We start from the raw sequence: 13,057 nt of genomic DNA on the forward strand, positions 1-13,057 counted from the left end.
TAATTGCACCTGTCCTCCTTAAGCAGACAAAAGGCATTAAGTAGCAGCCAAATGGAAAGAAAGATTTAAAAAGAAAATCACTTTATAGTTTGGCAGGAAAACAACTCAATCCAACCTTTCACCCAGCTGTATACAATACGAGGATTTCTACAAGAGCAGCTTCTGAAGAAAATGAAGCCTTCAAAGAGACACTGCCCTGATAACAAAGCAAAAATTGAGGTGCTTTCTAGAAGTTTAGAAGATCCTACTTTTTAAATAAATCACTGACAATACAAAAAGAAAAAAGAAAAAAGAAAAAAGCTCAACAACACATCTAAGTGTTTGTGAGCAAATGTTCTCATTTACAGGATACAAACAAAGAAATAAAGTAGGATGGGGGAACAAATAAAACCACATGGCTTTTCCAAGACCACACAGAGATGCAGTAGGAGAACCTAGCACAGAGCAGAAGTGAAGATGCTGGAATTCCTGACAACCTTGACACTGTGTCACAGATTTGTGGTATCATTTAGGTTGGGGAAGACCTTTAAGACAGAGTCCAACCATAAAGATTTTGTGACCATGCTGAACATGAAGGCTGAGTTTTGCTCTCCCTGACTGCAAGCAGCTGGCAGAGAGATTTGCAGCAGCTCTGGTTTCAGCAGAGCAAGCCATGCTGGCAGGCATCCAGGGACAGGTCACCAGGGCAGAAGGACAGAACTTCAACAGAGCATTTGCCTTTGGTGCCAGGAAATTCCTAGCACCTGACCATGCCAGAGGGCTAATGCTCAAAAAGAGGAGAAAAGAGCATGAAAGGTAAAAATACTGTAGAGAATCTCTGCAAAGACCTTTTTTAATATTTCCAGAACCATACAATATTTTTTCCTCTTGCATGGAAGCTGTCTGTATGCCCAAGGAAAACAGGTATTTATACATAAATGAAAAAATATTCTGCTCCTTGTGAAACCTAAAGGTAATCAGTCTATTTGGCAAAATCCAGGCAGTCATTTTACAGCTAACAAGATAAATGTCATGGAAAACTATATTAAAATATTGACAGCCTCCAAATAAAATAAAAGCAGAAAAAAATGGAGCAAAGGACTGACCTTGCAGAAAGAAAGTCTCTTTTCCCAAAAGCACAAATATCTGACACAAATATTTGACATCTTTAATGAGAACCTGATACAGCATAGAAGAGAGACACTGGTGGAAAGCAAACAACATAACTATACCTGCTTTCAGCTGGAAATTTTGGGTTTCACTAAAACACCTCCATCTCCTTATAGTCACAGGTTTTAGAATAAAAGCAAACACTGCCTAGTTACATACTTGGAAAAAATACAGAGAAGAGCCTGGTTTGACAGATAAGGTACCAACTTGGAATGAATGAAAACCAAAGCTCACTGCCATTTTTTTCCTCCAGCAGCTGCAGGACCTTGGGTAGGATCCCTGTCAGTGTCACTGCTTTCCTTCCTATTTTCTGTCCCATCTAATTACGTGCCTTGGGATAGGAACTTTCTTTTACAGTATTTTTGATACAAATCTGAGCTCAATAGAGTTCTTATCATGGAAAAAGTCAACATAGCACTATGATGAGTTGTTCCTTGGATTTCAGGAATGAATAAAGTCATTTATTTTGTGGATCTCTGTTTTTCCTCTCAAAAACTCCATCTCCCTCCTTCAGGAGTGATACCTTCCACACAACACCTTCAGTCTCCTCAAAATAAAGTTCTCCCACAGAAAACTTAAAACTGGACAAAAGTAGAGAAATTAATGAAAAATTTGCCCAAGGCACATGCACAGATCACAATGTCTCTCAGGTGTGTCTTTTAGAAGAACCCTAGCTAATAAAAGCAAGAGCAAACACTTTAACAAATGTGATAAAAAGGAAGATTTAGATTGCTTACCAAATTAAGTATGGTCATGCAAGGAATTCTAGGATTTTCATCTTTTTTAGATCACGTGCTCTCAACATAGTGTTTAAATCACTGGTGGAACATATGTCAGAAATCAGCAAGGGACAAATGACTTTTGGTCAGCATTTGGGTTTACAGTAAAGCAACACTTGAAATTTGTCAAGGGTAAAAAAACCTGAAATGTCACCAAAGGAACATTTCAATTTTGACAAATCAATATTTCCCACAGACATGCATTTCTTCCATGTCCCTTTGTAAACAGAAGTCACTGTTGACAGTGCTGTTGAATAGCATCCCTGGTGTAAATAAATCCTCAAGGCAAGAAGATAGGTCTAAGTGCAAAAGGAAAATTTCATTCCTTATGCCTTTACTGAATTGGGTGGGTTTATATTAAATCAATAACCCCAATTAAAATTAAGAGAGAAGAGAAAGAGTCCATCAGCAAAATTATTTGAAGTAGTATTTGCTCAGACTAGTCCAAAACTCTTCACCCTTGGAGGCTGCAATACAAGAAGTTGCCTGAGCGTGTTAATTATTTAAAATGAAAGCAACACAGTTGCTGGCCTTTTGCAATAATCAATCTTTCAAAAAGTGTCAGGTGTCTCCAAAACATGTGACAGGTTGGCAGTTTGTAGCATCTACTGTCAAGCTCTAATACCAGGATTTTCTCTGGAGCCTGAAGGAACTCATCACCTTAACTAACAAATCCTAAAGACAACCTGTCTGGCTTACTGAAAATGAGATGGAGAAGCTAAATTAGAACCATACACCTCCTATTTGCTAAATTAAAGCAGAAAACCAAAACAAACACTGGGGCATGTATATACATATATATAGACACACATTCATGAATACAGACAGAAATGCATATAGAGATATGTATAGGTAGATATATATCTGTAGCTGTAAATTATAGACATTTACTAAGATCTGTATTTACTGCCTCCTACAAGCCTGTTTTACAGTCTAAATATAGGGAATTTTCTTCTCTTAAAAAAAACAAAAAACAAAAAAAAGGAAAAGCAGCATCTGGTTTGGGTTTTAAAGTCAATTAAAAATACCATCTTTCTGTGTCTTCTTCCACTTCAGTATGCAAGAATAAAAAACGTAGAATCAGCAAGAAAATTCCCACAGAGTGTGTGAATAAACAAAGAGTTCCTATCTCCAAAGTGGTGGAATTTATTAGCATTTGAAGGTGATGAGAAACTTTCCAGAAGCAGTTATTTTACCAATAAATAACTGCTGTGGATATATCTGTATAGATAATTTTAGTAAATTCAAAGATCTCAATTATACGTCCCATGAAAAAATCGGGCACTAGTTATATACAGGGGATTTTTTTTCCAATCTTGGTAGCATTAATTGTTGAGAAAAAAAAAAATATTTTGTATTGTGTTTTTTTTCAGAAAATTTGATCCTTTTTTCTGTTAAATAACATGCAGGAAACAAATCAATAAAAAGCATCAACAAACATCAATCTACAAAATTCTTAATTTAATCTGTTAAGATTAAGAGAAACAATGACAAAACATAATATGTGTGATGTGCAAATGAGTAGAGGATACTGGAAAAAATAACATTAAAACAACATTTACACATAAAAGTCAGAATTCTGAAACCAAAAATCTCTAACCTCACTTACTTGGAACTTCTCCATTTCTCCAGACTTTCTGAAAAATACTTGTGAGTCAGGTGAAGGGTTTTGTGTTAGCAGTGCTCTCCCTCCCCTCTGAGAGGCACTGCCCTTTTAGAGCAGGGCATTCGACTTCAAATTGCAATTGCCATCCATGAAAAGTATTCCAGAAAGGAAAAACTCACTTGGCCAACCTGAACCACCCGTGGGCAGTGGCTTTTCACACTCTCCCCAGCACTGTCCCTTTGCACATCCACAGCACTGTCCCTTTGCAGGAGCCAAGCAGAGCCACAGGCAGCATGGAACACAATTATTACAGCATCATGTACACATTTTGGAATAAAACTATTCTTTGAGGTAAAATACAGTAAACTATTTTGGCTAGAGTTCTATATTGCTGGTGACTTTTCCCTACACCCTTCACTAAAGCTCCATTTCAAAGCTTAATACACAAAACAAATATGCTGGATAACTCAAAGGCTGAATGTAAAACACATTGGTGGATTTTGTGATTTATTTTTTTTTAAAAAAAGACTTGGCCAAGTTTTAATGGGCTGTCACACACGAATTATTATGAAAGCACTACAATGAACTGAGCTGATAAGCTGATCTGATCAGAATTAACTGCATGTGATTGCTGCTTTGAAAAGCTGGCCTAAAGAGGCAGCACTGAAAGCAATCTCACAAGTCACTGGTACTGCTTGCCTCAGCTATAAGTAAGCACAGATGGTGAGAAAAGTTAATTAAGAGACATATTTGTTTGGGGGTTTGAAATTTCCACCCTCTCTTCTCCAAAGAAGCCAAGCCACAGTGAAAATGTGTTTTACATTTGTGGCCTAATAAGTTCATGTTTTTGAGGCTCTGTTCCTGTAGATGGAGGTAATGGATAAACAGAATAAATAATTTATGTCAGCAGTTAGCATATGGATTTGCAGCTGATCACTAAGCTACCCATTGCACCTGATAGCTACAACATCTCTTTAGTTTAAAATATTTCTTTCTCCACAATCCTTCATCACTTTTTTCCTAACTGGCACAGCTTCTCTCTTATGGAACAACTGATACCTAGCAATGAAGATGTCATCCTTTTAATTCCCACTTTAATGACTGCCTCTTCATTTTACACTCTCACTTGTTCTTGCAGAATTTGAAAAGGAACAAGTCAGCAACAACATAAAATAGCTTCTGGTGATACACTTCCCTTTTACTTCTGGTTGGGAACTTTCTTTCCTACTTCTTTCCAGCCAGAGCTTGATCTTTCCCCAGATTAACGACTGGGGGAAAGCTGGAGCTGTCACCAACTTCAGAAGATCAAAACACATCCTTTACACTTTATATACTGCAAGACTGTGACCAAAGTGACATCTGGCAGATATTTTGCTCAATGGTCCTTCAACAGTGTATAATTTCTTAGACCCACTTCCACTTTTTTTTTCATTTGTGGCTATTACAATGACAAGGGCTAGTAGTACAAAAGAAATGTTGGCTAGAGAATTCTAGGGAGCAATATCACATGAAAGACCCTTGAGAGTAAGAAAGGGTTAACACTAAGGACAGAGAAAGCCAAGACTTCAGAACTTCAAGTATAATTGAGAGGTTCTTAGAGAGACACTTCCAATTCATGCCTACTGTACCATTTATTTCCTTTCCCATCATTGCTGATTATAAGGATGTGCATGTGTATAAAGAAGTTTCTCCCTCTTTAATCAGACCAGCTCTGCTCCACAAATCCACAATCCACTGTTCGTGACATTACAAAATGAATCAGGCAGGAGGCTCAAGTCAGATCAGAAAGTGACAGCTTCTGTTTAAACAGATATCTTGGAAATTAGTGATGACAGGATCATACTGCATAAACATTTCACTCTCAGCATTGTCTCTTTCTCTAAGGAGAGGTGCAACAGAATTACTCATTGGAAAGATCTTAGTATTAAAAAAACCCACCAACCAAACTTGATTGCCAATCTGTTCTACTTATATTTCTAGAGAAATAAAGGTCTGTTCTGAATAGGACACCCATGCTATGTATTGCATACTTCCTGAATTTAAAGAAAGATGCTTCTTAAAATATTATTTCTGCATGTTTATGTATGGTCACATCATTTATGGTCTGTCTTTTGAATTTGGTATGCATCAGTAAATTGCTTCTGTCAGTCTTATTTTAGTGTTACAGAACCAACTTTGAGTAGAATATTTAACTTAAGAAAATGTGTTCCCTAATTAGGTTTACATTTCAGAGAACAGGATCATATCAGAAAACTAGAGATTGATAACCAACTCCACCCTTGCACTGAAAACCTTCCTACATCATTATGCAAAGATTTTAGCCAAAAGCTTGATCTGTGTTATACACATATATTAAAAAATTTTAATTATATATTTATATACACTTAAAACTAATAATTTAGCCATTATATCTAGGTATATCTACAATTTGATAATTGTATCTCACACCCCCAGGTGGTCTCTAAGCATTGCATTATCGAATCCCATAAAAATGGCAGGTTTTCTGATTTTATAAATGTATACAAAATAAGTTGTTAAGGCAGTCAATCACTGAGAGCTCACTACAGATGGTAATCCAATTTGTGTGGTAATGATCAGAGCAGTCAGCTTACATAAAGCATTACAGCTGTGCCATGCTGCAGACCGGCAGTTCTGTCATCAGCAATGAGGTTTACCTACCTGGAACTGGAAATTTTTCCGATGGACTCTGCATAGTCATGCTGACAGTGAGTAAGCCCTTCCATTAGCCTTGTCCACAGTGACAGCCTTGCTCCCTCTCTGCTTCTCTATCCAAGGATTGTCAGTGGAAATGTGTAAAAGGAGCTACAGCTCCTTCTACTGGGTCTTAAGATTTCTAAGATTAAAGATTTGAGATCCTACAATGGCTTGGAGAAGTGAGTGGAAGGATGCCAGCAGTGCCTCATAGCACTCTGCATCACTTTTTTTATTTAATTCTGCTTTTCACATTCCAACTAACAGCATAATTTCAGAAGCAATCACGCATTTAAAGAAGCCGTAGGAAGAAGTCTGGGGACAGGCTGTTGGAATGGGGACTGCTAAGCAAACTGATTGTCTGATCCATATATGACATCTCAGATGTAACAGCTTGTAAACATTATGTGTAGAGCTCCAAATAATAACTCTACAGATTTAACCAATCATGCTTTGAAGGCTGTCACTGATCTAGTGGAGCATGACCAAATCCTGTTAGAGTGCAGAATAGATTCTAGCTGAAAGTCTTACATACACTGGGCTGGGTTGGGTATCTGGATGAGGATTTCAAAGACATTTCAGTTGCTAAAGAGATGTATGCATATGGAGAAATTAATACATGTGGCTAAATTCATCATCCCATGGACATACAACAAAGGTTTCAAACCCTGCAGGTTTGAGAACACTTTCTGTAGCAGTTCTGTCTGCTTCATCAGAGAGTATCACATGGCCAAATTCCTTCCTAAGTAAGGACTGACTTTTACAAAGGTGAGCATGGAAGGTACCTGAGACTGCTACATGAATATCAGAGAAAGGTATAAAAGACTCCCTTACAAGTTCAGCTGGAATACTCAAAGCTGATGAGATCTGTGTTTGTTTGCTCACTTTACAGATGTATTTCTTTAAAACAACAGTACAGTCTAAGTAGTTCATTTGTTAGGACAGGATTTCTGAAAGTCTGTGAAATTCTATCATCCTTCCCACATAATGTGGAGAAAGGGAAATGAAGTGAGTGTTTGAGACTTTTGAAAAAGCATGGGTAGGAAACCTACCCATGAAGATGTGAAAAGTGCTCAAAGGACACTATCACTCAAAGGTTCCTATCTTGCTCAGTGGGGAAAATCAGAATTACTTTGTCTATTTTTTATCTTCCTGTGTGAAGAAAGTTCAAGAGAAAAGCATGTTAGATGACTAGGTGTCTTCTCCTATTCTGAGCACTACATGCTGTATTTTTCTGGCTGCAAGCCTCTGAATGTGAATGCCAGGAGAATTTCAAACCCCTAAGATCAAAAATCATTTACTATGTAACGATCATCTACACATTATCATTTATATTAGTATACACAGATCCTGCAGGGTATCCTGCTTCCCAGTATAGCTAGAAATTGGCACCTTCTTGCTTGTTCAAAAACTGCATTGCACTGTTGACTGGGATGATAAGCAGTCTGTTTTTCCCTTAGATAACTCAAGAGCTGAAAAATTACCCTGTTTAAACAAACTTCCTGTTCTTTTCTTTCCTAGGGTGGAAAGCCTGCTTTTAATCAATGATTGCAGCACTGTGGAAGAGAGATGCCAAGAGTGCTCTCTGATAAAACAAAATAAAAACCCCACCTTTGGCTCTGACATACTCAGGACCAGCCAGAGTCATAAGGGTCTCTTAACACTGCACTTTTTAAGATATTTTTTCTTTCATTTAGATTAAAAAAAGAATTAGAGAATTGAATTTTTTTTTTAGTTACATTTGGCCCAATTAAAATGAATCTTTTTTTTGTCTCCTCCAGCTTTTCTCCAAACAGTAGAGAAATCTGAAGCTTTTCTCTTGGTGCTGTCTTCAGGGACTAATATCTTTAAGTACTTCAAGGGCAGATCCAACTCCCTGACATTTGTCTGCCTTGAACTTGCAAAGTGCTTGTAAGTTTGTTAGCCTCCAATGTGTCAAGGAACTGCAATGATCTCTAGACATACTCCATGTGGGAGGTTTTGCAGAAACAGCTTCATACAGCTCTGCAATCTACAACTTGTTCTGGTGAACCTGTGTCAGATGAGGGCAAATAAAATCCTCTGAAGTAAAGTAGAAATCCAGTTGAGCATGTAATACTGGGAAGATTCAGGAAAAAAGGAGCTCCCCGGTATCCAGATTTTATTGTTATTTACCATAAAAAGGTTGGCTTGAGCCCAGATTAAACAAATCCAAATTAGAAACAGGAACCAGACTAATTCTAACTTTATCATATACAATAAAACAGATATCTAGCCAAATATTATGGGGCGCTTTTTTTTTCCTTGGAAACTTGAACTTCCTTTGATGCTGCAGATGGGAGGAGCTGAATTTCCTGGAGTGCCTTGCCCAGGCCCTGCTTATGGACTCACCCTCAGAGAATACAGAAGTAGGGAAGGTACAGAAAAAGTGTGTGATCACAGTAGTAGGCACTAACTTCTTACCACCAGCTTAAGGAATCTGCCCCACCTCTGCTGAGTAGCACTGCAACAGAGCTCCTCAGATGAGCTGGAACCAAGAAATGTGCCACGTTTTGTAAATGTTTGAACCCAGGGACACTGAGGGCAGAACTAATTGACCAGTCTGCAAAAAGGTTTATGCAATCCTGCACATTCTAAAATCTCTGCTTTCCAGCAATCAGATAAATCAGCTTCCAGACTGATGTATCATTTCCAGTAACTGCATATTAGGATGCTAATGAAAACAAACATTGTACAGATTATATATGTACAACATACAGATATTGTACTATAATTCTAGTGGAGCTACCCTCAACTTTAGTCTAAAAAATGGAAAGAGGAACTGTGGAAGTAGCTTGAAAAGACTGAAATTTCAATTCAAATTTTAGGCTCTCTTCCAGGAAGTACAGCATTCTTCTTGTATGCTCTTTTGCTAAGCAGAGTCAAAGCTTGAGTCACAGAGGGGATAGTGTTTATTCTAAATGATCAAAGTTAAGGAGCAGTTAATTATTTGAATACCCACAGTTTAAGATAAATTAAGCTGCCATGGGACTCTTTTTGAGCCATCATTCTAAACAAGGAAAATATCTGTGCCCTTCTGATGTCAAATACTTTTTATTTCTTCACAACAGATTTTATAATTTTCAATGACACCATAATGGAAGTGAGCAAACAGAAGAATCCATAGAGATGTTTAATTTATTCAGAGAACTCATCATCTCAGAAAAAAAAAAAAAAAAAAAGTAAGATTTTACAAATTTATTCCTTTCCTTTATTTCAGTTACCACGTTAATGTTTGAGACAATTCCTTACCCAAGCTTCTGGCCAGAAGTCTGTTGGAAGGTAAGATAGCAAATCTAAATCAAATTACAAAGATCTTGCAATAAGACTGCATAGCACAATTTCCATTCTGTACCAAAAACTGCACTTTCCCATTTCCCTACTGGAATTTACTATAGGATAGCAAAACATCATCATATACACACACCAGGAAGTTGAGATGCTATGTCCTTTAAGAAGTTCTATAACCAAATGTCCAAAGCCAAGTTCAAATCCAAACATTGAAACAACAAAGTGTGGAATGGGGAAGAAAGGAAGATTGCTTACACTAATGAGATTTCCCCCCATTAACTCTCCTGGGGTCTTTCAAAACCAGAAACTACATGAATGAAAAGGCTCTGCTATAGGCAGTCAACAATACCAATATGACAAAACTCACCATCAGCCTATAGTTGTGACCTTTTCATGACTGTCAAATTAAAACACACAATACTGAGTCACCCTTCCCCACTCTTTTTGGCCACCAGTTCATGCAATTACAGACCAGTAGTCTTTGCTTAGCAACAAGACTTCATGTTCACCACTGATCACATTATTGATAAAGCAGTGAGTCTAAACAAATCTAATGATGAGAAGAGATGCTCTCCTTCTCTGACTAATCCACGCAATTTAAAATGTCTGAAATAGAAAGAATAATTCATTCATCTTCCAGGCTCACCAGAAACAGAAATGAGGCCATCTGTAATGCTGCTTTCCAGACTATGTTTCTGACACCAAAATCCAAGCATACAACAATAATTTCATGCAAAGAAAAAGAATGCTAAATGTACAAAAATATATGAATTTGTACTGAGGCATAAAACCTTCACATTTGCTTATGTCTAAGACTCATTCTAATATATATTTTTAGAGTTAGGGTCAGCACATGTGAGCTGTTCTGACTGGTGTAGGACATAAAGATTGGTGGAAAAGGGTGCTGAACCATCAGCTCTTGAGTGCCTCCACCTCCCAGGGAACCACAGAGCTCATTCAGGTAACTGCAGAAAAGGTTTTCATTACTTACAGCAGGATGTCCAGCACAGTAGGTGTAGCTAGCATGAGACTGGTAGTGCAAGCTGGCTCTTGGAAAGGTGTATGTATTCCAAGCAGGTTGGCTGCTATTCCACTGGGAGCTAAAGCCAGGGCTCATGGTCACTCTCGATTTACTGTTTTGGTACGTTCTCACTGTGGAGCTGGACTATCAAAAAAGAAAGAAATGCAACGTAAAAATAGCTTTTAGGGTAGAATACAAATAATGCAGCTATAAATCATCATTGTGCATACATATATTGCCACATGGTCTGGAACTAACTTGAATGTTTCCTGTAAGGAGCTGGGAAAAGCAAAAAATGGATTCCATCAAAGATATCAGTGAAAGAGCTATGTCACTGTAATGGTCAAAAGGAAGACTGATTGCTGTTAGACTTCAGACTGGGATATAAATCAAATGGACAATCGATAAGTGATAGAAGTAAGAGGATGTTCTGAAAATGTGTAGAAAGTACAATTCCAAGATTAATTGTAGAAATTTTATCTTTTTATTATATTGACATTTATTGAACAACTGATCAGCTATGGCCATTTTACAGTAAATGGCAGTTTGGGGCCAATGTTTAGATCTATTTCTTGGAGACTTGAAATCCCATCTAGTAGCTAGCTAAGGCCGAGCCATCACAAAGCTACATATCAAATATGCAACCTTCTAAGCAGACTATAAAATTTCATGACATTCTAATTACTTAGGAAAAAAAAAAATCCAAAATCTTGAATTGCTTTTTTAAAAAAATTCAATAATTTAATCTGAAAGTCACATGCATTCTTTCTGTCCTTCTCTCATTTTACTTTAATTGCAGCTTTCTGCTTCTAGTACTTGTTTTATAAAAAATATCTCTAATAAACATCTGCACTGTTAGGGGTGGTTTATTAGGGCAGCAAAAATGAATCAATTTTCAAAAGAGTAGAAGATGCAAAGGAGTGGATGCATGTTTAGCAGGTATTTAGGTTGGTCTTCAAAGACATGCAAATGTACTTTTTATTCCATATTCTGCTCTTCATTTGGGTTTTGCTTGCTTTCTTTTTATTGGCAAAGGTGTTCTAAATTTCCCATGCAAATTTACCCCAACTAATTGTAGTTATTATAAAAATGAACTAATTCTTTTTAGAGCATTACATTTACAGTAACCTTGTTTACACAGTGAGAGCTCAAGAAATATGAATACAAATAATATTTCTTAGAAATGCTTATAAATGCCCCTGTTAGCAAATTGATACTATCAATTTCAAAAGCTATACTCAAGAATGACACTTCATTTATTTTTACCCTCCTTTCAAAGACAACTTTTATACATCATATGTGTAGCATTAACCAAATATCAATATGGGCCACCATCAAACAAGGTGTTTCACATGATCCAAAACCATCCTGACCCTGAAGTGCTTACAAGATAAATGGGAAGGTCAAGGAAAGAATGAAAGAGCAGAGTCTGGTGGAGAAGCATGGAAAACAGCTTCATAAACACAACTTTCAGTTTAATTTCAATGCTTTAGCTCAGTTTCATTGGGAGAGGACTAGAGACATGGAAGGAAAAGAGGACAGAGAGAAGACATACAAAAATGTTTCAAGGACACATTCTAGCTGTAAAAATATATATGCTGTAGTCTTTCCAATTTTTAATACTGTATTTAGACGAGCTGGTTGCAGAAACTACAAACCATGCTGGCACGGGCCGAACATGCCCTCTTCATTTAATTTAATTTTCATAAGTTTAAGGACACAAAGTTTGCCTCAGTTATCAATTGCTGTATAAACTTGAAGTTCAAGAAAAGGCCAAACGACTTCCTGCATGTGTTTATTTCCTGTGCCGCCGATTAGGAAGCCTGAAAAGAGCAGTTTCCTCTCCACAGCTCTCCGTGTCTCGACAGATTCGCCTCCCGCCCCCACCCCTAAGAGAAGGATTCCTGCAGAGTGGTTTCTAAAGATTTAACTTACGACTAGCTGAACACAAAGAGTATGAATGAACACTAAAACCCACACTAAACTCTCATTAGTCACTGTGTGTGACAAGTGGTTACTTTGTTCTTACAAAAGGCTTTAGGGGGGAAAAAAAAAATATCTGCCCCTACAGTTAAAGGGGCTTATTTGAAATAAATCTTTTGGTATGAATTTAAATCATGACAAATCAAAGGAAAGAGGCTATAGCTACAGCTAAGGAAGAATAATAAAACAAAAACAAAACAAAAAACCCAAGGAGTTTCAATGTGGGGTTTTTCTTTTTTTTTTTTCTTTCCCCTTTTACCCTCTTTCCCCAAGGAGCAGAAACTGCATTTGCTTTCCTTTGACGTATTACTTATCTTTCAGATCACTCCTCAAAGACAAACCTTTCTTTCTGGACCCTGGTAGACTTGCTTCTACATAAGAGATGAAGGCTAGGTTTTGTCTCGGCCAGATCAAGTAGGTTTTAGCCCTAATGTACTTTTCTGTGTGCATTTCTCCCCTTTATAAACATCAGATATTCAAGTGTGGCTGCTTATTAAC

General features: G+C 37.3%; 1 protein-coding gene across 2 annotated transcripts in view; it reads right to left on the reverse strand.

Moving 5' to 3' along the window:
• The window catches only part of RBMS3 (RNA binding motif single stranded interacting protein 3), a 691,053-nt gene that overhangs the window by 469,191 nt on the left and 208,805 nt on the right, over positions 1 to 13,057 (reverse strand). For both annotated transcript variants that reach the window (XM_056483533.1, XM_056483532.1), the window contains exon 4: positions 10,547 to 10,720. In XM_056483533.1, the coding sequence (XP_056339508.1) occupies positions 10,547 to 10,720 (174 nt within the window). The remainder of the gene's footprint in view (positions 1 to 10,546; positions 10,721 to 13,057) is intronic.

The sequence above is a fragment of the Oenanthe melanoleuca genome, chromosome 2 (assembly GCF_029582105.1).
Source record: "Oenanthe melanoleuca isolate GR-GAL-2019-014 chromosome 2, OMel1.0, whole genome shotgun sequence".
NCBI lineage: Eukaryota > Metazoa > Chordata > Aves > Passeriformes > Muscicapidae > Oenanthe > Oenanthe melanoleuca.